Here is a 27,618-nt window from a genome sequence, read left to right on the forward strand (position 1 = left end):
GATATTTGACGTTTAAGATAACACTTCAAAGCTCTCTTGCTATGACTAACCTCTTCATTAAAGAAGATCTAAAGTATAACTGCATCTGGTGCTACATGTTTTCTTGTCAAAACAAATAATGTACCGACGAAGAAGAAACTTCATCATGCATTACATAGAGACAATTAAAATCATCCAGTCTTCGAATCAGTTTCGAAAACACCTAAAGTTTCAATTAAAATTTAAATTAGGTTATAAATCATTGCGCAATTCTAAATGGCTAAAGGGTTCCAATAATAAGACACAACAGAAAAGCTGGCAGCAAGCCAAGTAAAGTCTTACCCAACAGCGAAGGATAGCAGACGCCCCCCGAGCCATTCGCCGCCATACGAGTGCGCCATGATCAGACGATTATTTTCTTAGTCCGTGGATCATACTGACCTAGTAACGAAGGATCGTAGTATATGACGGCATGCTTCCTGCGCGCCTGGTACCCGTGGCGCGCCATGGGTGCGTGCAGGTCCGACGTGGGGTCCGCGGCCGTGTACGTGACCGAGCCCCCGCCGCGCGCGCCTCGCAGGCGCCCCACAAGGCCTTCGCGGCCGTATGCGTGCGCCATGGTCAGTTTGCGGATCTCTGAAAATCACCGATAAACAGGGGAGGATTTATTTAAACCCATCCAAAATACATGGATGGTCGTAAGCCTCCTGTTCTGTTCATTCTGTTTCAGAAAAAAAATTCAAAAAGAAGGTCAAATGTAATGTACCTGCTATTTTTCGTTGGCAATTTAGGGGTTAAAACACCATCATTTTATGATCTTTGTCAGCAGGTCTATTTCGCACAACTGTACCTTTCGAAAGCAAACGCACGATTACACACATGCTATGTAGTTACCATCAGATATATCGGAGCAGCCAAGGTGCTCACAAATATCTGAACACGCCTCTAATCTCTATCTCAAGGCGTTAGAGTGCGTGTTCAGATATTTTTGAGCACCTCGGCCGGGCTAATATATCTGATAGCGACTGTACTTTAAAAATACCTATATCGCTAAAGGGAATGGCTATAAAATTTAATTAATTCTCTCGATTTCTCCAGGATCATTGGACCAGAGAAAAGGGATAAACTCCTAAGAAATCTACCTCGATCTCTCATCTTCCGTATATGGTCGACGCGTCGCTCCATCTCCTGTTTCTTCTCCACCCAGAGATTCTGCAGCTTCCTCATAGTCCGTGATGTCTGCTTGCTGCGCTGCTGCTTCTGCAGCTGGTGCAGCAGCTCGAGCCGGATGTCTTGCAGCTCGTCGATCTCCTGGAAAAACGGGAATTGGTTATGCTTTAAACCTTGCGGTTTGGGACATCCAACTATTACTGGCTTTTCTTTAATTATTACGTCTCTAACTTTTCCTTAACATATTTTTCCTAGCGGGGTAGGTTTGTTTATTATTCGTCCTGTTTGCCAGACAGTTTATTTTAGACAGACCCCTTATTAAATTAGAGCAAAAGCTGCAATGACCTGCGCAGCGCTCTTAAACGAAGACTATTGTACAATGGCGCTGTTACAGACCAATATTAATCGCATCTAGATATTTTTAGAGGTTTCACGAATAATACAGTGCATTTAGCCAGTATACCGAAGAATAAAGTATGGTATACGTTTAGCCTCATAGAAAATCCAGAAGTTCATAAAACTCCATTACAGGATATACTACGGAGGTCGTGGCAGTACCTATAGCTAAGGGCTACGTACAGCCTCTTTGAAGATCCAGTCTCTGGTCTCCACGTTGCTGATGATATCGCGCCTTTTCATCCAACGCAGGAACTGCGCGCTCTCCACTACTGAAGTCCATGTTCGAGGACACTATGCACACCTGAAGATATGCCATGGATGTGGCAGTATAGCCAGGGTCTACGTACGGCCTCTCTGAAGATCCAGTCCCTTGTCTCCACGTCGCTGATTATGTCGTCGCGCCGTTTCATCCAGCGCGGGAACTGCGCGCTCTCTACTACTGAAGTCCATGTTCGAGCGTGACGCATTCTGAACAACAAGAACGCAGATTAAAGCGCTTCAAACACTTTACTTTATTCAGCAATATTTAGATGACAGGGACACAGCTATAAATTAGACAAGGTAGAAATCTCAATTCTGCATATTGCTGCGTCTCAGTCCTGTCGTCAATTACTTCATTAAGTAAGACGTGCGAAACGCACGGCTGGTAGAAGTCTGAATTATTCATGATTTGAACATATTGGAATGAACTAACTGCATATGATATTACTCGTATAAGGCACACCACACACGGGCCGGATCATCAGAAAAACAGCACAGGAATCGCTTCAGGTGCGATTGCCATACAATAAATATCTAAAGTTATTAGTATTACGATTCCGGTTCTGAATTTCTGATGAGTCCATTTCAGCCCCCATATGTAGTAACGCCTAGTTACTTTAAAGATATTTTTTTGTAACGATATTCAATGGCATTCGCAAGGATTTTACACTGGTAACTTATTAAGAATACGTACTTGTTTATAATTTCCGTTGTGTGAAAATCAGCTGGTAAGTCTCCGAGTCGGAATGGTTTCCCCGGACCTTCAAGATAATAAAAAAAAGTACATTTTTAAGCTCGTACATATTTTTATAGATAGTGGTGTAAAGTACGTAGAAGAATACCACAACTAGAATCAAAGTTCCTCTTAGGAGCAAAATGCCATCATAAAAGTATCCGCCGAGAGGATATATTTAATAACACTTTAAAAAACACCTCACTCACCCCACTCCAGCTTGTCTAGATAAAGCACTTCAGGTGTATTCTCGCAATCCTCCGCTTGCTTGCCGTCCGGCTGCCATGGGACTGTCTGCGCTGATGACTCCCTGGTACAAACAATGAATGCCGGAGTAAATTTTATGTGGGATTGTCACGAAAATGCAGGCGTTAGGAAGAAGAGGGAGCTAAAGAAGAGCTGGTTGCGGTGCCCAACATGACTAGCGAGATCAAAGCTGGCTCGGTCACCATGGAGAGGATGGGAGAGGATCGCGCTGTGAGAAGAGAGTATATGGGGCAAGTGGGTGGAAAACGTCCGTCCGGGCGTTCAAGATACCGCTAAAGTGACGAAGCTCTAAAATACCTGTCCACCCCGGAATAGCCATCTGGCGTGACGATCGGTTTTATTTTAAGGCTTACGTTGATTCGGCCGCGCTATTTAGACCCACTTTGTATTAAGATTAAAATAGACAATACAATAAAAATAGAATTAAACTTTGTTATAAATTAAATAAAAATACATTAAATTATATAAAATCCTTCTTGTCAATTACTGGTACCCGTACCTACGTGAACACTTATCAGAAATCATTTATTGCGAGCCATGGTACATAGTTATTACATTTAAATTATAGAAACACATGGCACCCTACAAAGGGTATTGTAAGTATTCTTATAGCTAGCTAGGACTAAAGTTATTTAATATACCTAGTAGTGCCCATTTATGAACATTATTTTTAAATACATATAAGTATAATATATATATACCTACCAAGTACTACTTATAATTAATATTTCTTATTATTTGCCATAAATTCTTGGGTAGAGCAATATGCTTTCTCTATTAAAAAGGATTGTAGTTTTGATATGAAAGGGTTTAATTGTTCTATGTTTCTTATTGTGTTGGGCAATTTGTTGTACACCTGTATTGCCCTGAAATACGGGCCTTTTTTGTACATTTCTAAGATTACTTCTGGGGGGATGAGTTTATTATTTCGGCGTGAGCTTTTACAGTATTCAAATGGTTCGGTATTTTTTCTGACAAAAATTGAGATTTCTAATATGTAGAGGCCGGGTAGAGTCAACATTTGCGACTCAAATAGGGGCAGTCCAGCCTGTCTGCGATCATTGCTAGGACGCTGTTGCGGCTGGCGCGCACTCTGCTGAGCATCGCCGCGCACTCAGCGCGCATTTATAGGTACTCTGCGTCCTTTTATTCTTAGTTCATCCATTACCGGGAACCACTACGGGGTCACGTCAGCTATGTCCAGAAGCCTCTTCTTCCTATGTCTATGGAACTCTCCGCGCAACCTTGGATTGATACCTACGCGTCGCCCGCCGCAGACAGAACAAAAAGCAGTAGGCTACCACACGCGCTCACCGACGCAGCCGCGTTCGCTTTACTTTTTATGATCTGAGGCTTTAACTTAACTGAAGTGACTTAGCCTCGTAAATTCTAAATCTAAGGCGATATAATTATGAACTTAAAAAAGGTTTAATAGAACCTCACCTCCGAGACATATGCCAATCTTGCCTTAAAGCAGAAAAAAAAATCATAAGTATATTCAAATTGCTACGTTATTGGACGATTCTGTACCTGTATTTGCTCTGGGTCCCTTTGTTCTTAGGTCGGCCATCCCCAGGGACCACCAGTGGCGTGGGAGGCTGGAACTGCGGAGTCACGCTGGCCATGTCTAGAACCTTCTTTGGCCTGAAAATTATTCGGTTGTATTGATGAAATGCCACCACATTACATCTAGTTTTCAAATTGCCGCCAAAGTTTTTAACAGTCATATCATGTGTAAATAAAATCATATTAAACAAATTCTGGAGTGACATACAGTTCACCGAAACACTATTTATATAAGGTACGTATTAGTCAAGTATCTAGTTAAGGCCCGGCGCCCACTCGATAGTGGGATGCATGCAGTCCTCAGGCCGCTTGGGAATGTCGAGGCATCCCTCAGGCGTTCTCAGAAATACCAAGGTGTCTTAGGGCTCATTTAGACGGTGTGAGAACCTCGCATGCAAGTTTACATTGCGGTATTTGATCGGTAGTCCGAAATGTAAAATCGCATGCGAGTTCGCGTGCCGTCTAAATCAGCCCTTAGGCCCGTCGCTCACTATCGGTAAGGCACGGCACAACTCGATACCCTAGCCTAGGCATGCCAAAACGCCGAAGCAGCCTTCGGGAAGCTTCGGCGTCTTTGAGCTGCATTTACCGCGTAAGGCGCACCTTAAAACACCGAGACAGTCTTCGGGAAGCGTCAGTAGACTACAAAATTGGAAATCGTCTGCACAGACCTACAGAGACAGAGGCAGGCAGGCAGTCTGCTGGTTAGTTCCGAGACTTCCGAGTGGCTGTTAGAGAGAGGCAGCTAGCACGAGGGAGAGAGACAGTCTTACTTGGCGGCGAAGCGGTAGCGGTCCTTGCCGGTCAGCTCCAGAGTGGGCGCACTGCGGTCGATCTCCACTCGGGCCACGTAGGCGTACGCGAGGTGGGTGTTAGAGAAATACAGCTAGCACGAGGGAGAGAGACAGTCTTACTTGGCGGCGAAGCGGTAGCGGTCCTTGTCGGTCAGCTCCGGAGTTGGCGCGCTGCGATCGACCTCCACTCTGGCCACGTAGGCGTACGAGCGAGGTGGCTGTTAGAGAGAGAGACAGCTAGCACGAGGGAGAGAGACAGTCTTACTTGGCGGCGAAGCGGTAGCGGTCCTTGCCGGTCAGCTCCGGAGTGGGCGCGCTGCGGTCGACCTCCACTCTGGCCACGTAGGCCGCGTACGAACGGTCCAAGTGGCGGGGTAGGCGGCAGTTTGGGTGGTATACTGGACAAAAATATAATGGTAAAATAGTTGTTTGTTGTCAAGGGGGCAAAGTTGTTGTTTAACCGCTCGTGCTAATATTGATACCCGAGCAAGCGAAAGATTCCAAAATTGAACCACGAGCGTAGCGAGGGTTTCATGGCCCGAGGGTAAAACAAACTTTGCCTCCGAGTGAAACACAAAGTTTTTCACCAGACCAACGCGAGAAAACTGCTTACCTACTATGAAATACCAAAAGAATCTAATTAAATCAAATCCAAATTATTAATTAATTAGCAAATAAAGATATACAATACAATACAATTAACGTAGTAAAAAAAAGCGGCCAGGTCGGACTCGCGTATGAAGGGTTCCGTACCATTTAAGACGTATTAAAAAAAATCTACTTGCTAGATCTTGTTCAACATTTTACCACTTTGGACACACATTTTTTCACTTTGGAAGTGTCTCTCGCGCAAACTAGTAAGTTTAGAAAAAAATGATATTAGAAACCTAAATATCATTTTTGAAGACCTATCCATAGATACCCCACACGTATGGGTTTGATGAAAAAAGATTTTTTGAGTTTCAGTTCTAAGTATGGGGAACCCCCAAAATTTATTGTTTTTTTTTTTCTATTTTTGTGTGAACATCTTAATGCGGTTCATAGAATACATCATAATATATATATAGCTCTTATAGTTTCGGAAAAAAGTGGCTGTGACATAATCGGACAGACAGACGGATATGACGAATCTATAAGGGTTCCGTTTTTTGCCATTTGGCTACGGAACCCTAAAAATATCATCCAAAATCATCATTCAAAAGTCAGTTCTACCAGCTAACATAAGGAAACAACTAAAAATTTGCATCCGGTTACTTTGCCCCACATGTGGATAGAATGCAACTTTCTCATTAGTTTTTGAACAATCAAGAGGGCTTTTACTAGTTGGTGTGGTGGAAAAACTTTTAGCGTGTACCTACAGTTTGCAAAGAAACACGTACATATGCATAATAGATTAAGTACTTTATAAGTACACTACCGTCAAAAAGTTTAAGACCAAACACACTTTTTAGTTTCATTTTCATTTCAGGAACACGTTTAATAGGTAACCCTTTTGTCTTTCAAGAAGACAATGATCTCAAACATTCGACAAAGACCTGTGGAGGGTACACAGCTAATAAAGAACAGCAAGGTGTGTTAAAAACATGATATGGCCACCACAATCACCAGACCTTAAGAGGAATTCCTAATAGTTGCGATTTTTCCATACAAACGCCCTCGACTGTTTCCTTCATGGATTTTTAACCTAAGGCAATGATTTTTTCAAATAAGATCAATATCATCAACATCTGTGCCGCTGTTTTGCTTTTTTGGATTATTTTATTTTGAAAAAACTACAGCGCTTCGAAAATCGCAAAAACCGCTCATATCTTAAAAATTAATAAGTATAATAACTACGTGTCATATTTTCTTGCAAATATTTACAGTACCTACATAACTTACAATACAAATATATGTAATATGCATATATATTTATTCATATAAGTACATTGACTAGCGCTGCACTGGTCGTTTATTAGTGTAGGTTTTAAGGTTCTGACGGAAGAGAAGAAGAAGACGGAAAAACATTCTCAATTCTTACAAAAAACTGCTAATCCATTCAAAGTATTTATAACTGAGTAATTTAAGATAGCATTTTATATAGGGATGCAACGATACCGATGCCGATAATCGTAAACCGCAGGTTATCGTTATTTTTGACGATCATCGGTATCGTAAAAAGTATTACGATTTATAACGATTCTTAAAACTAGATTGATGTAAAAAAAACGTGAAAAGGAATGGCAGCATCTTTCATATTTTTGACGTTTGCCACTGACATTGACAATTTGTGACGTTTGTTTTTCGCAGGAGGTTTCTTTACCCATTAGGAAATATTGTGTTGTGTGTGGTATCTATTTACTGTTTTTGTACGTCTTGGTGTTGTTTATAATAGAAAACCATGCCAAAAAGGCCGGTTTAATCCATACGGATATAAGAAACAGACTCAAACCAGATAATTTAAAAAAAATATGTTTTCTTAACAAGAATTTAAAAGAAATTGATTTTAATTACGACATTTAGGTGGTAAATTGTCCTTAAAACTTAAGTAAATGTTGATTTTACTGAATTGACTTGTTTTATTACATGTAAATTAAATAATCGTAATGCATTCGTTATCGTATTCGCTATTACGATACATTCGTCATTCGTATCGGTATCGTAATAGCCATATCGTTGCATCCCTGATTTTATACAACCGTGACATAATAAAGAGCTTTTCAGTCGAGTACCGTGTTTAGGCAACGAAGCTTGCTGAGTTGGAGAGTTGCCTAAGTGAGGTTCCAGATTGAAAAGCTTGATTATATCACTATTGTATACAATACATTTTCTACGAAACATCAATAAAAAAAATTTTTTTACTATAAAACCTAAATAAGTAATAAAAATTGGTAAGTATCTAAGTAGACAAAAATGTAGTACAAAAGACATAAACGCGCGAGCCCCCGCCCGCCTGTCACCCGTTCTATGGGAGCGCGGCGGCACGTGAGTTTTATAGTTGGCTACAGCGTATCGAAAGAAATTTTATAGTTGAGTTGGGAGCCCATACATGAAACGTATGCAATTATAGTTTGGTCTACGAAATCTTAATTCAACTATTACAGTCGATGAGTAGAAAAATAAATATTTCGTTGTGATAGAAAACCATAATTTTAATTATACTTATTTACATAAGGTAATTTACTTTACGGTTTTCTATGGAGAAAATGTCCTGTTATATAACTTGTCCTCTTTGATAAAAAATCTTGGTAGATAAACCAAGTAGGTATACAAGAAGACAGTCAGAATTAGAATCATTGAGTAGTTTAGAACTTATGTTAAAATTAGGTTGACAACTGTCAATGGTTTTTTAAAGATGGAACCAGCATACGTTTTATCTGTCTCTAGTTTTCTTCTAAAATATTTGGCTAAACACTTTCAGTGCCAAGCGCGCTCATTAGGGGAATTGTGGCGCCCTCATTAGGGGAATTGTGTTTTTTAATAAACCAATAAATTCATGTATAAATCAGGAGCCGTGTCGTACCAGGACACTAAAGGGCTGGCATCGGATCGACCAAGGTGGAGACAACTTCATCGAGCCGCACCGACAAGAGTACCTACGCGCGACAAGCTTTTATGAACATATAAATTGTGTATAATGAGGTTATAAGTTGATGATTAAAATGTTAAAGGAAAATTTTATTTTCATCTTTTTAGAGCATTTAAATAAAATCTTTCCTAAAAAAAAATTTTACTTTTATTTTTTTCGTTTATAGATGATGAAGTCAAAAGTAATATAAAACAATATCACATCCCATAGATCAAACATTTGGCAACAAGAAGGACAACAATATTTTCATCACACTTGCTCGAAAAAGATCTTATTTCGTGTAGGTGGGCTGAAGGACAATGGCCTATTTTGTTCCCCCGGGAGTTATGGATTGTGAAAAAAAAAGGTATAACTCCCTGGGGAGTTATAGCTATTTTTAATTATGTCACTTATTCATACAAACCAAGTAGCATAAATGAGTTTTACTTTTAAAATACTGACGTTTATCATTTAATATTTTTGTTTGTGTTTTAAATTATTTAATTTAACAGCCGTTTAAAATATTTTTACATAGTTTTAAATCGTGGCTGAATGCCGAATAGGTCTGTGCCTTCGATTCCTCACCTTCCAAGAAATTACAAAATGGCGAATGAATGTTTGATATGTCACCGTATTTAAGAATTATTTCGCTTAAAATTTAGTTTTTTCTTCGCAAGTGTGATGAAAAACTTTGTGTGTAACTCCGGGGGTAAGAATATTGCAAACTCGGGTCTTTAATTCCTCTTATCCAAAATTTCACTTACCCCCCTCGTTGCACAATGTACTATAATACGAGGGTGGATTGAAAAATTCGCGGCCTGAATATTAAAACAAAACAGGTTTTTTAATTTATTATTATTTTTCTACATAGTCCCCGTCGAGTTGAATGCACTTGTTCCATCTGGATTCCAAAGCCATTACACCACTTTTGAAGAAGCTTTTGAAGACCTTCAAAATAGGCATCCACCTCAGGTTGGACCTCGGCGTTGCTTGAAAATCTCATACCACCCATATGTTTTTTTAAATTGGGAAACAGATGAAAGTCCGATGGTGCTAAATCGGGTGAATAGGGTGGGTGGGGCAATAATTCAAACCCACATTTGGCAATCTCCGCCATCGACTTTAGTGACGTGTGAACACGTGCATTGTCCTGGTGGAAGATAACTTTCTTTGTCAACATTCTAGGTCTTTTTATCTTCAGAGCCTCGCGTCTGTGTAATAACTCGCAATAATTGTCGGAGTTTATAGTTTTACCTCTCTGGAGATAGTCAACCATTATTATTCCCTTTGCATCCCAGAAAACAGATGCCATGACTTTATTGGCCGACAAAATTGCTTTGGCTTTTTTGGGAGGCGGAGATCCAGGACGAACCCACTGCTTCGATTGCTGTTTGGTCTCTGGTGTGTAGTGGTGGACCCACGTCTCGTCCATAGTTACAAATCTGTCCAAAAAGTCTTGAGTATCGGCTTCATACAGTACGGCGAGCGATTTTTTGTTCCACTGAAAGAAGCCTCAGGACCTATCTCGCCGACACCTTGGAAAAACCTAATTCGTTAACTATAATATTTTGAGTTCTTTCATAACAGAAATAGCTGACATCGTAGCTAGGTATTTCCCGCACCTTTAATCGCCGGTCTTTCGTTATCATTTCGCATATAATTCCCACATTGTCCGTGTTAGTCACAGTTGTTGGCCTCCCGGGACGAGGGTCATCTGCGATACTATCTTGTCCACGCTTGAATTCAGCTGCCCATTTTTTCACCATCGTATATGATGGACAGGATTACCCTAATGTACTTTGCATATCATCATAAATTTGCTTCGGTGTCAATCCTTTTTTATGCAGGTATTTAATCACAGCACGCTGCTCTAATTTCTCCATTTTCACGGTATCTACCGACACGTAACTTTAAATATGCCGTAAAATTGCTTTTAAATATAGACGCCAATTGAAATTTCGCGGGAAGACAGTTGAATAATGACAGTTCAAAATGGCGGCAGAAAAAAGAAAAAAGTTTTTTTTTTAATTGGCAAGGCCGCGAATTTTTCAATCAACCCTCGTATACTGGTGTATACAAAAATGAATTGGTTTATTAGAAAACACAATTCCCCTCATGAAGGCGCCACTGGACGCTCGACTCAATCTTAAAGGGCTATTTATTTATTATTATTATTGGGGTGTTGCGTGCCTTTGGGGCCAAGTCGATCAAGCAGTGATCTATTGTGACGGCCCTTTAAAGTTCATTACTAATGCCCGTGGAATCCAGGAAGTTCCATATTCTTTGGGTAGTAATGTTCTGTACCTCATAGGGTTGCAATACATGCCGCTTTAAGTAGGCACTTCTTTTTGACATTAATGGTCCACAGGAACAGATAATGTACATTGCAGTCTCCTCGGACTCCTGGCAGAACCTGCATGTCGCATCTTGTTTCTTTCCAATTTCAAACATGTGTTTGTTCAACTTACAGTGTTCAGTCAATATTCTAGTTACCGCGCAGGTTTTGTGTCTTTTGAGCCCTAGACCCTAGCAGGTTTGCTGTTGAACCCTTTGATTAGAGCTTTCGAGTATTCTTGTCCTTTGACGAACTTGCGAACTTCCACCAATCGATTGCTCTTGTTTTTTCCACGTTGTTGAGCAGAGAATATGTATCCCGTTTTGTGATTCCACAGAACGGTTCTGGGCCGACCAGGGGTGTGACTGCGCCCTTTCCAGCAAGTTTGTCTGCTTCTTCGTTTCCGTTAATGTCGAAGTGCTAGTGCCAGCCGAGAAGCCTGGCTGTCTGAGTTGATGTAGATATGTTGGTATCTCAGGTTTTTAATCTCCGCACATTTGTTGATAGCGAAGACTTCTACCTGGAAAATTGAGGCCTGTCTGCCCTAGCTCTGAGCTTAGGCCTCTCACCATAGATCCCACGTCCTACATCATTGCCTTTCTTGGAACTATCCGTGTAGGTACCATATATGGCTTCCCTCTTCGACGAACATTTGGTCGTTGGCCCATTTGTCTCTTGGGGTATTTCCACTGTGTACAGTTTGGTAAAATGACTTTCGGTGTGCGTGTCATCAGTTGGCAAGCTAAGGGTTTTTTTGCAAAAACCCAGGCCTTTAGTTTGGTTAATGCTTAAGAGCGCCATTTTGGCTTGTTTAGCGTGCATATTCTGTAGACACTGCTTGGCCTCCTTTTGCACCGGCAAGTGGCCACTTGCCGGTGCAGCGGAGTGGTATAATGTCTAGCTGTGCATCTAAGGCCGCCCCCAGTGTCGAGGAGAAGGCGCCTGTTACTGTTAGATAAGCCGTGCGTTGCAGGCTGTTGTCTTTTGGTTGGTTTTGTTACACCAGACTGCGAAGAATTGTGTGTCATAGTCTTGGCCTGTCATAATTGCAAGGAGTTGGTCCACTGCTAGGGTCCATAATAGTGGGGATAGAACGCGTCCTTGTGGACACCCTTTAGTGATATAAAATTCATGCTCTGTTGTATCGAGGGTTAGAGTGGCTACTTTGTTCAAGAGCATGTTATGTACCCATCTGGTGGTGGTTTCGTCTACTCCCTTTGAATTCATATCATTGAGTATGGTCTCCGTGGGCGTATTGTCGAAAGCACCCTCGACATCAAGGAACGCACATAGAGCGGTTTGCTTATCCTCTAGGGATTTCTGCACCTTGTCAACCCGGTCAAGTAGGGCAGTCTTCATAGATTTTCCCTTTTGGTAAGCATGCTGGTTTACACTTAGTGGTCTGTCTACCAAGTATATTTCGCTCTAATGTGCTGATCAATGATTCTTTCCATCGTTTTAAGTAGGAACGATGTTGGACTAATAGGTCTGAAGGATTTAGGTTGTGAATAGTCCTTTTTCCCTGCGGACCAATGGACTAGGGTCAAGCGTACCTTGACCCTAGTCCATTGATCTGGTATCATTCCCCATGCAAAACTTGCTCGGAATATTCTGGCCTGATGCGGGAGGAGGAGCTCGTGTACGTCCTTGCTGTAAAAGTTTTATTATTATTATTGTTTTTATTTTATTTATCTCCTTTTTAAAGGGGCCATAACCAAGCATTATAAATAGTTATTAAGTGGTGTTTTCTGTTATCATAGATGAAGTCATAAATTTCCTTGTTATTCGGCATGTGTTTAGGATTGTAGCTTTTTGTAGGGTGTGTATTACTTGGGTTGGGATATGTAGGGTTTCCAAGCTGTTGCTTAATGTTTTAGGAACAACTCCCGTGGTTATTATTAATAATTCTCAACAATAATTATTGTGTCGAACATAATTACTTAATAATTAAAATTATCTACATTGTACCTATTAAAAATTAAAATAAATATTAAAGATAATTAAAAATTTGTATTTTACAATTACAATGTCAACAAATTTACAAAATTATTAGAATAAAAATTCACAGTACACATCCAAATTAACAATCACTTACTAGAAATTACAAATGCCAATCTCAAGTCAAATCAAATGTCGGTCTACTTAAAAATAACTGAATAAATTCCTATTACAATAATATAAAACATTAACAATTGCTTTCAATATTGTAGACTTAGAAAAAACACTAGCATTGATCGTCTGATGAGAAATCTGCTATTGAGTAATAGGATATTTTTAAAGATACTGTTTGAGCCTTGCATTAAACAATTTGCTATTTAAAATAGATTTTAGTTCGATTGGTAACTTGTTAGACAGAAAGACTGACTGATAATGATAGCTAGCGGCATGCTTCATGATATTAAGACGTGGGACAAAGTTGCATTTCAAATCCTTCCGTCTAGTCGACAGCCTGATTTCCCTGTCTGTAATGCTCTCATATTTATTTAAATGCTTAATTAAATCTGTTAGGAGTACGAGGATATAAAGCTACGGTACAGTGAGGATATTAAGCTTTATAAAATGTTCTCCACAAGACTCCCTCTGAGGTATTCTAACAATTATCCTAATAGCCCTTTTTTGAAGTATGAAAGCTGCTTCAATGTTATATTGATAACTATTACCCCATTGCTTGATGCTGTATCGCAGTTTAGACTCCACTGGAGCATAGTAAACTGCTTTAAGCTGAAGTCGTATGAATTATATCCCGCAAGCAGCGAAGGGCATAGCATGCATCAGAGCTTATGGAGTTGGTTAGTACCTGTACTTCATGTTTCCAATTCAACTGGGCATCAATATGAACCCCCAGAAATTTCACAACTTCAGCGTGTAAGATTTTGCTTCCGTTTAAATTACGAGTAATGTTTAGGTTATCCGAAGTGTTCAAAGTAGCGGAAAATAAAATCACATTCGTCTTTTTAGTGTTAAGTTTTAAGTTGTTGGCTGTGAATCACATATTACTATACTACTATATAAGTGCTAGAAACACTCCGTCTTCTCCCGCCGATTTAAATGGTTTAAATTTTTCCAATGCCCATTTAATCTTTAAACTATTTGTAGAATTGAAAGGTAAAACTTATACTGGCGCCATGTGTAATGTATACCAGCATATAATGTGGACCAGCAAACCCAAGAACCATATTGACAAGAAAGGGATCGATACCTATGTGATAGAAAATGAACATAAACACGCAAAAGATAAAAAAGTATATAATTCAAGAGATAAAGCATTAACTAATTAAAAATCATAAAATTAAAAGAAAGTAATTTTAAATGGTTAATGATTAGGTGCATTAGGGTGAATTACGATGGAACGATTAAATAAGCAAAAGTGAAACAATTAACATCCTAATAACACTAAAGAATGAAGTAATGTAAGTAAGTCAAATAATATGATATGGTATGGTAGATAGAATGTTCGCGCCAAGTAGACATAACCCAGCTGACCAATCTTATTTATTTTCTGATATTTTTATTAGTGGCATGCTATTTACCACATCATCTGGTGTTCTTAATACAAGACCTCTCACTAATTCTGGTATGTTGTTTTCGCAAGTGAATTTGACAAGAGCGTCAAAGGTGTCCGGCTTGACTGCTTTGATTAGCTTGTCAATGCAAGCAGCTGCCAGCTTATCCATTAAACAACGTTTGGCCAGAAGGAGAAGGGCTTCGATCCCTTCTTCAGGAAGAACACCCAAGTACATGTAGTCTATCAGATGTTGCAGTGTCTGTACTGTCTCTCCGGGCATCTTAATGGTGTCTTGCTCAGTTTCCTTCCACTCTCCTTTGAGCATGGTCCTGAACATCTCACTGTGAACAAATAGTATGCTCTTGTGCACTGACACAGTGCCATCGGTTGCCGATGAAAGTCCATCGACTTTGTATCTTTGTATAGTTCATCACATAGAGTTAAAGCTACAGGCTTAATCTCTTGCACAGTAATGTTTATTTCTGCAGTATATATGTACATATAATCCTTACTCTGGAAAGAATAATCTTTTTCTTTTTGTCCTATAACGATTTCTACCCAATCATCTGGACAAAAGAATTGTTGATTAGTTTTCTCATATGTTACATTGACAAGAATTGTTAAATTCTTTGCATTGTCACCCTTTTTCAGTCTCACAATAAAAATAATAGTATTATTACCAGAAAGCTTAACCTTTACTTCAACTACAGCCAAGTCATCAACAGTAATAGTTTCAGAGGACATTTCAGAGGAACTTACACTACCAAACCTTGATAGAAAATATATTATCTTCAAAGTTTGCCCACGCTTTTGTGTCTTCCATATACTGTAAGAAAAAGAAAATGATTAAGTACTTCAGTTTTGTAGCTTACCACATTTTCTAATAAACTTATGAAATCCTCATTAATTAACGAATACATTTAGTCAATTAAGGAGGAATTTATAATTAGGTACTTATTTATAAAATCCTTCCATCTAAATCCATGTAATTTTAGCTCATTAAAAGGATTGAGAGTGTAAGTACTTAATAAACACTTCATTGTACGTAACGAGTGTTGTTTAAACAAGATCAGTTTAACTTCTTCATAAATTACTTTTTTTAAATAGTAACGTAATTATTTATCAAATGTTTAATTTACAAACTGGCTATTTGTAAATTAAACTGGGATAAATAGAAATGTAGGTACTTACCACTTTGACATGATTAATTGATTAGTTTCAAATTGTATAAATGCACAAATAAAATAATGATCTGCCTGGTATTTACTGTGACGTGGATAAGGTGGAATAGAGACACGTAGGCAGGCATTAAAATAAGTGAAAGTAAGCAAAAGAGGAGGGTAATTTATTATTAAAAAATGACAATAAATAAAAAACAACTACAGACCTAGCAACATAAGCATACGATTATTTTGCTGGCATCTGGCATAGAGGCTTAAGGGCCGATTACACACTCGCTATGGCCCGATGTCCGACGATTTGCCAAATACATCCACACTTTATCAGGCCTGATATCAGACCAGATTTCGGGCCCGAGCAAGAGTATTTTTATCGTTTTCCGTTTCACGGAATATCAGCACATCGTTATCAATATATGCAATGTAAAAAATATTTTGTCTCTAATTGCCAAAAATGTTCAATGTTTGATATTTTTGCATATGAACCATTTTTTTACATTTCAAATATTGTAAACGGTATGCTGATATTTGGTGAAACGGAAAAAATTATCTTTCTCGGGCCTGAAATCGCGTCTGATAGGCCCGATAAAGTATCGATGCAATTGGCGCTTTAGTCCCGGAGGCCTACCGCGAAAATCGAAGTTCGTCAATTGCGGGCATTTTTTTCTGTCACTCTAATTACGTCGTAGTGAGAGTAAAAGAGAAAGATCCCCGCAATTTACGAATTTCGATTTTCCCGGTAGGCCCCCGGATGTCAAGCCTGAAAAATCGTTTTTCGTTTCAAGGAATATCAGCACAAGCACATCGTTAACAATATTTGAAATGTAAATAAATGGTTCATATGCAAAAATATCAAACATTGAACATTTTTGGCAATTATAGACAAAGTATTTTAAATATTGTAAAAAAATGCTAATAATTGGTGAAGCGGAAAGATGTTCTTACTCGGGCCTAACTCCGGGCCTGACATCAGGCCCAATTTAGTGTGGATGTAATTGGCCCTATAGATAATAGATGCACCGGCCTTCTTTATAAAGTAACTTGAAAAAGGAAAGATTTTATAAGGGCGTTAATCAAATTGACAGTTTAATCACATTGTGCGATAAATTGTTCCGTCTGGACTGCCTTAAATAAGTGCTGTGTTGCCAGATGAACGGGAGTTCCTGCACTTCCTGCGGTGGAAATGAATCTCGAAAGCTCAACAAATTCAACAATCTCAATGCTCAATGCGTGCGTGGCAGTCAGTCATGATACAAGATATAAATAAAATAAACAGTGCAATTTCTATTATTTAACTAATTAATGAAGTGTTAGTTGGCAAATAATTGTGTAGTTACAATTCCAACATAACGAGACAATGTCTAAACTGTAAGTAAAAGTTTTATTGTAACGTAATACTTGCACTTAGGTACTTAATCGTTTTAGTCGAATACCTATTACACATTAAATGCCAGTGCTTTATATATTTCCCTCTTCCAAGATAAATTAAATCTAGGGGACTGATTGAGGAATTTCAGGTAACCAGGTCTGTCTGTTGTGTAAATATAAATAACTTCTTTATCTTCTAATCTTCTTACGATCTTAATTTTCTCCTACCACTGTTTTCTCATTATTTTTGTATATTTTGCAATAAACCATTAAATATAGGTTTTTAAATAACTTTTGCAATAAAATAATCTTCTTCTCAAGGCAGTTTAAAATACCATTATTTTATGGGTTCATCAGTAATTCTACTTCACCAAATGATGCTTCTTAACAGCAAGTGCACAACCTACTGAAAACACTATTGGTGTCCGTGTGCCTATAATATTGAAGAGATCCCTAAATTTCTTCATGATACTGTCATCAGATCCTGACTTCATAATGGGACCACCTAGAATGCATACACATTCAAACAAAAAAAGAATATGTAATAGTCTCTGTGTAAAATATAAATATAGATGAAAAAAAAAACCATGGGTTGCACCCGGAGTGCAACCCAAGTAAACCGGAGTGCCAACAGAAGTAAAAACTTGAATATTAACTTTGTGCATTTTTGATATTTTGGAATGGTTAGGGAATAATTTTGCACGAATTGCTTTAATTATCAGCATAAAAAGTACTATCATTTATGTGGTAAAATACCATATTCATTTATTGCGATCATACACAAACATGACAATTTATATTACATTAAATATTTAACTACTGGCTTCAATGACATTGTAACAGTTTTACGATCAGGTCTCGTGTCCGTCTTACGAATTTTACATTTTGTCGCGAGTTTAACTTTTTTTCCCCATCACAAAAAGTGCACAGCGTAACTAAAGAAGTTTTCACTTCAACAAGATTCTGACAAATTGAGAATTACCTCGCTTTTTACAAGATTTTATTTAACTTGCCCTGTTAGTATGTATGTATGTAGTGTGGGTCAAATCTTGGAAGCTAAATTTAACCCACTTCTCGATTTCTGAAGGAGCTGAAATTTTGCATACATATGTAAATCGGATAACAATGCAATATTATGATGACATGGAGCTGATCAGCTGACAATAGAGACAGGACATGGCCATGGGAACTCTGTGATACAACACGCAATTTGGGGATGTTAAAATTGTGTTGATGAGTATTAGTTGTATTGTATGTGGAAGTAAAAGTACAGTCAATGTACCAAAATTGTAATTTTTGCAAAATCCATTTTTATATCTTTTGATGTTTTATTAATATATTTTCTATTACAGTACAGTGAAGACACACCATCGTGGCACATTTGTGAAAATCACACTTTCAGTCATGAGGTTCCATAATGATTACAACGAAATGACCACTGGACCTATTAATATTAATGATATGGCTGAGATCATTATAAAATTAAAGGGTCTTACAGAACCTCAATATCACATTGGGCAGAATATTCAGTTCAAGAAAACTGACAATGCAAAGAACTTAATAGTAACAATAGATATCGCTTCAGCTGATTTCAAAAAACAATTCTTCTGCCAACATGAAGGGGTAGAAGTCCCAATGAGTTCAAAAAAATATGATTCTTGTGTAGGCTCATCCCCATACTCAATGTTGTATGTTATTGAGCTAAACATTACTGTTCATGCCACCATGCCTGCAGTCTCAAGTATATGTAATGAAATTTACGAAGAAACAGAGTTCACAGATTTTGAACTTCAGGCAGATGATGGTAGTATGCCGATGCACAAGAGTGTACTATTCGTTCACAGTGAAATGTTCAGGGGAATGCTGAGAGGACAGTGGAAGGAAACAGAGGCAGACAGCATGAGGATGCCCGGGGTGACAGTGCAGACCCTTCAGCACCTGAAACAGTATATGTACTTGGGCACTGTTCCCGATGAAGGGCTGGAGCCGCTTCTTGTAGTGGCTAAGTATTGTTTGATGGATAAGCTAGCGGCTGCTTGTATCGAAAAGCTGGTCTCAACAGTCAAGGTAGAAACATTTGATGCTCTCATACAACTGGCTTGCCAAAAGGGGATTCCTGAATTGGTTAGAGCTCTGGTATTAAGAATTCCTGATGATGTTATCAATGGTATTTCGAAGATGGAAATTAATGGGAAAAATGCTAACGATAAAAAATAAATAAGATATATGCATTATCCTTACTAACTAATATTTGTATTAATATTCCTTAAGTAAATAAAAAATAATATTCATAAATAAATGATTATTATAGGACATGATTTTTTACACAAATTGACTAAGTCCCACAGTAAGCTCAATAAACCTTGTCTTGTTATACTAATTAAATTTATAGATAAAACTATAAGTATTGGCAAGTCCTGTAAGAATTACACATTTATTAAAAACTGGTCAAATCTGGAGAAACCCAAATTAATGGTCTCTCTCTAACTATATTAAAATGTTAAATAAGAATAAGACTATGGAACATGCTTGTTGGCAAACAAAGAACGGCTAGTATTAGTTAATTTAGTTTCTATTTTTATCAGGTATGCTTATAAAGGATAGAAGATTCTAATGTGATTAGGTTAGCGGCAATGATATTCAGGGCCTAGGCACACACCCCTAGGGGCCCAGGCACACACCCCTAGGGGCCCAGGCACACACCCCTAGGGGCCCAGGCACACACCCCTAGGGGCCCAGGCACACACCCCTAGGGGCCCAGGCAATGTTTTAGTTAGGGGGGGTCTCCAAATCTGGGCCTGGTGATATTATATAACAGACAGGTTGTAGCCACAGTAAATTTACTGCCATCTTTCGACACATGATTAAAACTTTTGGAACGCTATTTGACTTTGATCCTTATTCTTTCACTTTCACTGATATATGTAAAATTTGTAAAATATCAAAAAGTGGCGCCGTCATACCGGGCATCGGCTAGTTTTAATCATGTGTCGAAAGATGGCAGTAAATTTACTGTAGCTACAAAATTTTCTTTAACAAACTTCATTCATTTTGTTGCAATCATTGTTGAACATTAATCTTGCGTCTCTTTCTCCGTGGGCTCGTTAGCGCGAGTCTAGGCGCAACTAAAGAGCAACTGTACATTTTAAGCGCTTCAATTTAGGAACGCCTATACAAATACAAATACAAATAATTTTATTGAAAACAGTATAAGTACAGTGTTAGCACTTAAAGACTAAGGATTAAGGATAAGGAAAAGTTTACAAATGCCTGAACTAGGAGTTCCTGTGTTTCAGGCAGAATAGGACCATATTAATTAATTTGTAATTATTCACTTAATTATAATTATAAATAGTACACAATAAAAATCTGGTAGGGTGATAATCTTAACAATATAACTTATTTAAGTATTCTATATCAAAGTACAGTAAGAAATCATTTTACGACTATTAGTAAGTTCTCTGTATCATCGTATGTCATTTTTTGAAGGGCGCGTCGTAGAATATTCTTACAACCAACATAGCTAAGTGGGTATAAGTCTAATTTTGAATTTAACCTGTTGTACAAATAAGGGCCCAAAAAGACAAAAAATCTAGAAGAAAATACGTGTTTTCTTTGTACGCTTTGTATACCTACATATAATATCTTTGCGCCTTTTGTTAGTATATGCAGTGTTGAAAGGAATTTTGGTGTGCTGCTTAAGTGTTGTGCTTAATATAAATAGTTGACGAACAGTTAGTACTTCACATGCTTTATAAAGGAGTTCAGTGGGGTATAAGAATGGGCGGTAAGTAGCTACCTTTAGTACAGCTCTCTGGGCTCTTTCTAGGTTTATTAGTGTTGTTTTAGCTGTACCACCCCAGGAAGAAATACAGTAACTTAGTATCGATTGACACAGTGAAAAGTATACTTGCTTGATTAAAGTTTGATCACCTATCGATCGAAGTTTTTTAAATACAAATATTAATTTTCGAACTCTATTGCACAATGCTTCAATGTGATTTTTAAAAGAGAGAGTTTCGTCAATAATGACTCCCAAATACTTAATGTTGTCAGTAATAGCTATAGATGGGCATGTACAGGGCTTATTTGTTTCGTCCTCACAGTTATGTGCGTAAAGTGTGTGATTATTTGACATTGGGTCTGATTTCCGCATGGAAAAGCTTATAAAGTTTGTTTTGTCAGAGTTCAGTGTTAGTAGATGAAGTTTTAGCCAGTTAGTTACAACATTGAATCCTCGTTGTGCGTACTCGTAAACCTCGTTTGTTGACTTTGCGGAAAAAAGTAGCGCAGTGTCATCTGCGTAGGAAATGATTTTGCCACTATCTATCTTTAGATTGCATAGGTCATTAATGTAAATTAAAAATAGGGTAGAGGCCAAAACGCTCCCTTGTGGCAAGCCGTAAGATGTGTTTTCTAAATCTGAGCTGATGATGTTATCTATTTTTACGCATTGAGTTCGTCCGTTTAGGTAGCTCGCGATTAATTTGTGCTGTGTGCCCCTAATACCTAGTGATTCAAGCTTGTGCAGTAAAATGGAAATAGAAACGGTGTCAAAAGCTTTTGCGAGGTCCAGAAAAATTCCAATTGTCTTATTACCCTTGTCTAGTTCCTGAACTAAATAGTCTGTCAATTCGTGTACAGCATCTGCAGTTGATAACTTGGACCTAAAACCAAACTGCGTCTTTGACAAAAAAGCATGCTTCTCCAAATATTGCACAAGTCTATTATTAATAATTTTTTCCAGAATTTTTGATGTCGCTGGCAAAAGAGAAATCGGTCTATAATTTGTTACTTGAACTTTGCTTCCAGATTTATAGACAGGAATTACAACGGATTTTTTAAGACATTTCGGAAATATTCCTTCAGAGATGCACTTTTGAAATATATATGTTAGTGGTGGAACCAGGATATGTCTGAATGCCTTTATTATTTTGTTCGATATGCCATCCCAACCGACCGCGGAATCGTCTTTTAGGCTCATGATAATCCTTTCAACCTCAGCTTCATCCGTGTTTAATAGGACAAATGATTTCGAGGATTTATATGTACTAAAATGTATTCTTGAGGGGGGTGAAGACGGATCCTCCTGGATTTTATCAGCCAGGTTTTTTCCTATGTTAACGAAAAATTCATTTGTGCTATTTGCAGCTAGCAATTCAGACGGGCCTACTTTCAACAAACTTGCAGATGATTCACGTTGTTTTGTTGTGTATGTTACGTTTTTAATATATTTCCAAACTAATTTACTGTTTTTTCCAGCAATTTCCAGCTGTTTTTTGTCGTAGTTTGTTTTTACGTTTTTCAATAGATTGTTACAACAATTACGATATCTTTTATACGACAGTTGCAATATAAGATTGTCTGGATTTGCTTTATAGACCAGCGGTTGAACAAAAATGGGTTTCGATAATATTAAAGTTTTTTCTTTTTTGATATGTCATTGGGAGTATGTTAAATAATACTTTGGTAAAAAGTTAGAAATTTTAAGGTTGAGCTTTCGGTTATATTTAAATATTTTAATTTTTGCTAATAACTAAGTAAATATAGAATTAAAGTAACAGAAAACTTTAGCATATTGAATAACACTTCAATTTATGTACAATTTTCAGTTTTTAGAAATCTGGAACAGCTGCTTTCTGGTAAACGTAAAAACACGAGTTATTTTGTAAATATAGAATTAGAGTTGCTGATATTGCAAAATTACGATATTATCGATCAACTTAGTATTCTAGTAAAAAGTTAGACATGTAGACAATGTGCTTGTCTAGATATTGATTTCAGGTTAAGCAGTATAGCTAATATTGAATTAAAGTTTGTAGAGTTAATAATAATCGATCATCAACAATGATCTCAGTTACTAAACAAAAATTTAGAAATATAAAATCACGGCGACACTCATTACTGATATGTATGCATTCCTTGCTTATATAAATACGTTACGTTTCAAACGAGCGGCAAGTGGCAGGAGGCAGCGAACAACGGTAGTGGGGAGCGGGGTGCCCTTGACTGCGTCTACGGTCCATCAAAAAAATTCCTAAAGCGTGTTTTAAATTAATAGCAATAGAAAATTGTTATTTTGTTGTTACTATAATAGGTATTGCCCGCGGTTTCATTCACGTAGAATTCGTTATCGCGTTACATGAATATTATTTATTTATTTAAACTTTATTGCACAAACAAAAAAAAACACAAATGGCGGACTTAATGCCAAAAGGCATTCTCTACCAGTCAACCATTGGGTCAAATAGAGACAAAAAAAACACATTCTCATACAGATGACCACCCTTCCTTGTACCATTTTAAAAGCCAGTTGCATCTTTTCTTTCCCGATTTTTTTCAGATGTTTGGACTTGGTATTTTCCTCGCGATAGTTATTTGTTTTAAGGGGAATGTTGTTGTTAACCGCTAATGCTAATATTGATAACCGATAGTTATATAGAGATACGTTATAAGGTATATGCACCCTCATGTTATTTATTTCTGATAAGAAATAAATGTAAGACAAAATTCACAGTGATACATTTCAAGTAGGTTGCCTTGTAAGATTGCGTACGGATAGTTTTTTTGTTTGTTATTTCATCGTATGATATATCAAATGAAAGCTTATTTGAAAGTTGCCGTATTAAAAAAGTTGGTCCAGTTAATGGTCGCCTAGATTAACCGATTTTTATATAAAATGTAGGCAACCATGGACTGGACCAACTTGTTAAAAAGGCAACCTAAAACAGTTAGTAATATAGTACCTGGGCGACCGAGCTTGGCTCGGTTATAACTATTTATTGTAATATGGTGGTGATAATCTACATAAACTTAAAAAGTAAAATGTGAACTGACAATTATTATTATTTACAATCGATTTTAACCTTACAGCACTTGTCACAGAGTAACGCCATCTATTGTCGATTTCTCTTATTACATAGGTCATTTTTTTTATTAAATTAAACTTGTGTAAAACAATAAAAATTATATATAAACTTGAACATACAAAAAAAAAAAAACAAAAGTTAGTCACCGGGCGAGATTCGAACCCGTAACACTCGTTTAGCAGTCCGCGTCTTAACCCGCTGGACCAGACGGACAGTGGCCGGCAACACGAAATTAGTGACCATATTCTGCGTCGAAAGAAAAACGCATGAAAACTCGAAAACACGCGTTTTCCCAAACATAAGACTAATCTAGATAGATTGTATACCCCCAAAAACCCCTATATACCAAATTTCAGCGAAATCGTTAGAGCCGTTTCTGAGATCACAGAAATATATATATATATATGTATATACAAGAATTGCTCGTTTAAAGGTATAAGATAAAATAACTTTGCTTTTGATATATCATGTGACGTTTTCGTTTACACACTAAAAGCACAGTGTAAAAAGTAACAGTGGGCCGACGCCTTTGATGTTTGCGTAAATGCCGACACCGCTCAAGGTCTCCATACCTACCTAGGGTTATCACAGACTTACACAACTGCCCAAAAGAGGATGGAAATGTTTTTAGTTTTCATGTTGTATGATGTATGTGTACTAATTTTACAAATGACGTCCATTTTGGAAATAAAGATGGCGGACGTCACTTTTTTGAAAAAGTCGTCATGGGTGTTGTTTTCTGGGTTTTTAGGGGTGTGGATTTCAAAAATGGCATCTATTTTGAAAATAAATATGGCGGACGCTACTTTTTGAAATGGGTGTCGATGTGTGTAGCCGTGATATCAACCACCTTTAATTCTATAATGGTCTCTATTTTTGAAATCTGCACCAACAAGAACCGCCAAAATTGACGTCATTTTTGTAATTGGAACCCCGAGGAACCTCGGAGATGACACCCATATCGATTTTTAAGAAAAATTAATGTCCGCCATCTTGGATTTCAAAATAGACGTCATTTTCGTAATCGGAATCCCGAGGAACCTCGGAGATGGCACCCATATCGATTTTTAAGAAAAATTAATGTCCGCCATCTTGGATTTCAAAATGAACGTCATTTTCGTAATCGGAACCCCGAGGAACCTCGGAGATGACACCCATATCGATTTTTAAGAAAAATTAATGTCCGCCATCTTGGATTTCAAAATAGACGTCATTTTCGTAATCGGAATCCCGAGGACCCTCGGATATGACACCCATATCGACTTAAGAAAAAATAATTTCCGCCATCTTGGATTTCAAAATGAACGTCATTTTCGTAATCGGATCCCCGAGGAACCTCGGAGATGACACCCATATCGATTTTTAAGAAAAAATAATGTTCGCCATCTTGGATTGCAAAATGGACGTCATTTTCGTAATCGGAACCTCGAAGAACCTCGGAGATGACACCCATACCGATTTTTAAGAAAAATGAATGTCCGCCATCTTGGGTTCCATAATGGATGTCATTTTCGTAATCGGCACCCTGAGGACTTTCAAAAATAATGAAAACATCAAATACTACATGATACATATACAAACAGAAGCAAGAAACAATTTCTTGCTTTTTAAAGTCTTAAACTACTCATAATTTCTTAAAATAAGTTATATAACATGTCCGCCATTTTGAATTTGAAAATTGATATCATAATTATGATATATTTTTGTTTACACTGAGACAAATAATTAGCACATGTCGTATGAAATATTTTAATTGTGTGTTTTTTTTTATTTATTTTTATACTACGTCGGTGGCAAACAAGCATACGGCCTGCCTGATGGTAAGCAGTATCCGTAGCCTATGTACGCCTGCAACTCCAGAGGAGTTACATGCGCGTTGCCGACCCTAACACCCTCCCTCCCCTCGTTGAGCTCTGGCAACCTTACTCACCGGCAGGAACACAACACTATGAGTAGGGTCTAGTGTTATTTGGCTGCGATTTTCTGTAAGGTGGAGGTACTTCCCCAGTTGGGTTCTGCTCTAGATCTGGAATGACATCCGCTGTGCTGTGCCCTACCACACAGAGCCAGATGACATTTACAATGCCCATACCTCTCTTATAATGCCTGTGCTAAAAATGTGATTGCGAACTACCTGCAATAACTATACAGTACCTGGGCGACCGAGCTTTGCTCGGTTATAACTAACTATTTATTGTAATATGGTGGTGTATAGGTGATAATCTTAACTACATTCTTTTACTAAATTAAACTTGTCTAAAACAATAAAAATTAAAAAAAAATATATAAAATTGAACATATAAAAAAAAACAAAAGTTAGTCACCAGGCGAGATTCAAACCCGTAACACTCGTTTAGCAGTCCGCGTCTTAACCCGCTGGACCAGACGGACAGTGGCCGGCAACACGAAATTAGCGACCATATTCTGCGTCGAAAGAAAAACGCATGAAAACTCGAAAACACGCGTTTTCCCAAACATAAGACTAATCTAGATCGATTGTTTACCCCCAAAAACCCCCATATACCAAATTTCAGCAAAATCGTTAGAGCCGTTTCCGAGATCCCGGAAATATATATATACAAGAATTGCTCGTTTAAAGGTTTAAGATAATTAGGCATTAAAACACTCGTGTGATCTTTTTAAGAAACTCACTTCGTTCGTTTCCTAAGCCCACACTCGTGTATTTTAATGCCTTTTATTATGTAGCAGTAACATAAACTACTAATATATGTTGAAAGTAAGTACAGGCGGCTAACACAATGGTAACAAAAGACAAAAGTTTTGAAAATGTAATTTTCATCATCGTCACTTGGCTGTACATTTGAGGGCCTATCGCGAACCACGTTCGACGTGTTACCTCTCTGTCGCACTTGTAAATTCGTACGTAAGTATGACAGGGAGGCAACACGTCGAACGTGGATCGCGGTAAGCCCTCTGATGCCACCTCCATTAGTCTTTTGTACGCCGGTATAGCCTTCGACTCAATGTATAATCTACACTTTTTATGGAAACGTAGTTCCTCCTTCCCGTAGAAATATTTAACTTTCCCATCACCAAGAAAGATTATTTGCTCGCAGTTATTAGCTGCTCAATTCCTCGTTTTTTCTCTGTTACTAAGTCAGTACAGTACACATATCAAACATTTTTCACTCATTTTGAAGTCATAATAACTTTTATTCTATAATTAAATTCATGTAATGTCCGCATCTAATTTATGTGCACGATAAACAAACAAATGAATGATTTGAAAGAAAAGACAAACAGCGCTTGCGAAGCTGAGCGGGGGGCGCGGGCGGGGCGAGGTATCTATCGCTCACTAGGTCGGCTACGATAGGCTCCCGCGCGCCGAGCCGACATGTTGACGGACCAGCGCGGCGTGGCTATGAATTTCGCGCCTTTTTAAGTTGATTTTACTATTACAATGCAAGCTACACACAGATATTTCTTACTTTCCATAAAATGGCTGCATATATTATTTTATAGTAATAGACTTATCTCTACGGACTTTAATTCAATATTAGATCTTACAGGACAAAAAACGCATATTAATTGTAAAGCACATATCCTATTCTTCTAATTTTTTGCCTTGCCTATTAACTTAAGAATTTAGATATGATATTGTGGATTTTTCAAACTTTAATTCAATA

General features: G+C 37.9%; 2 protein-coding genes across 4 annotated transcripts in view; one reads left to right on the forward strand and one right to left on the reverse strand.

Moving 5' to 3' along the window:
- LOC133531322 (cilia- and flagella-associated protein 91-like) overlaps positions 1 to 27,618 on the reverse strand; it is a 72,609-nt gene that overhangs the window by 21,856 nt on the left and 23,135 nt on the right. Inside the window, exons 1-9 of one of the 3 annotated variants that reach the window (XM_061869459.1) lie at positions 15,748 to 15,970; positions 15,316 to 15,382; positions 5,149 to 5,567; positions 4,340 to 4,453; positions 2,752 to 2,852; positions 2,504 to 2,570; positions 1,896 to 2,016; positions 1,122 to 1,290; positions 421 to 615 (exon numbers count right to left, since the gene is read on the reverse strand). In XM_061869459.1, the coding sequence (XP_061725443.1) occupies positions 421 to 615; positions 1,122 to 1,290; positions 1,896 to 2,016; positions 2,504 to 2,570; positions 2,752 to 2,852; positions 4,340 to 4,434 (748 nt within the window). In that variant the 5' untranslated portion in view covers positions 4,435 to 4,453; positions 5,149 to 5,567; positions 15,316 to 15,382; positions 15,748 to 15,970. Of the gene's footprint in view, positions 1 to 420; positions 616 to 1,121; positions 1,291 to 1,895; positions 2,017 to 2,503; positions 2,571 to 2,751; positions 2,853 to 4,339; positions 4,454 to 5,148; positions 5,568 to 15,315; positions 15,383 to 15,747; positions 15,971 to 27,618 lie in introns of those variants that run through there. The other 2 variants (XM_061869458.1, XM_061869460.1) reach the window with 2 other exon arrangements.
- On the forward strand, positions 16,980 to 19,415 carry LOC133531346 (uncharacterized). Its single transcript, XM_061869505.1, has 2 exons — positions 16,980 to 17,102; positions 18,455 to 19,415. Exons 1-2 carry the CDS (start codon positions 17,092 to 17,094, stop codon positions 19,317 to 19,319), a joined length of 876 nt encoding a protein of 291 aa, XP_061725489.1. The 5' UTR covers positions 16,980 to 17,091; the 3' UTR covers positions 19,320 to 19,415.

Source organism: Cydia pomonella, chromosome 25 (genome assembly GCF_033807575.1).
Source record: "Cydia pomonella isolate Wapato2018A chromosome 25, ilCydPomo1, whole genome shotgun sequence".
NCBI lineage: Eukaryota > Metazoa > Arthropoda > Insecta > Lepidoptera > Tortricidae > Cydia > Cydia pomonella.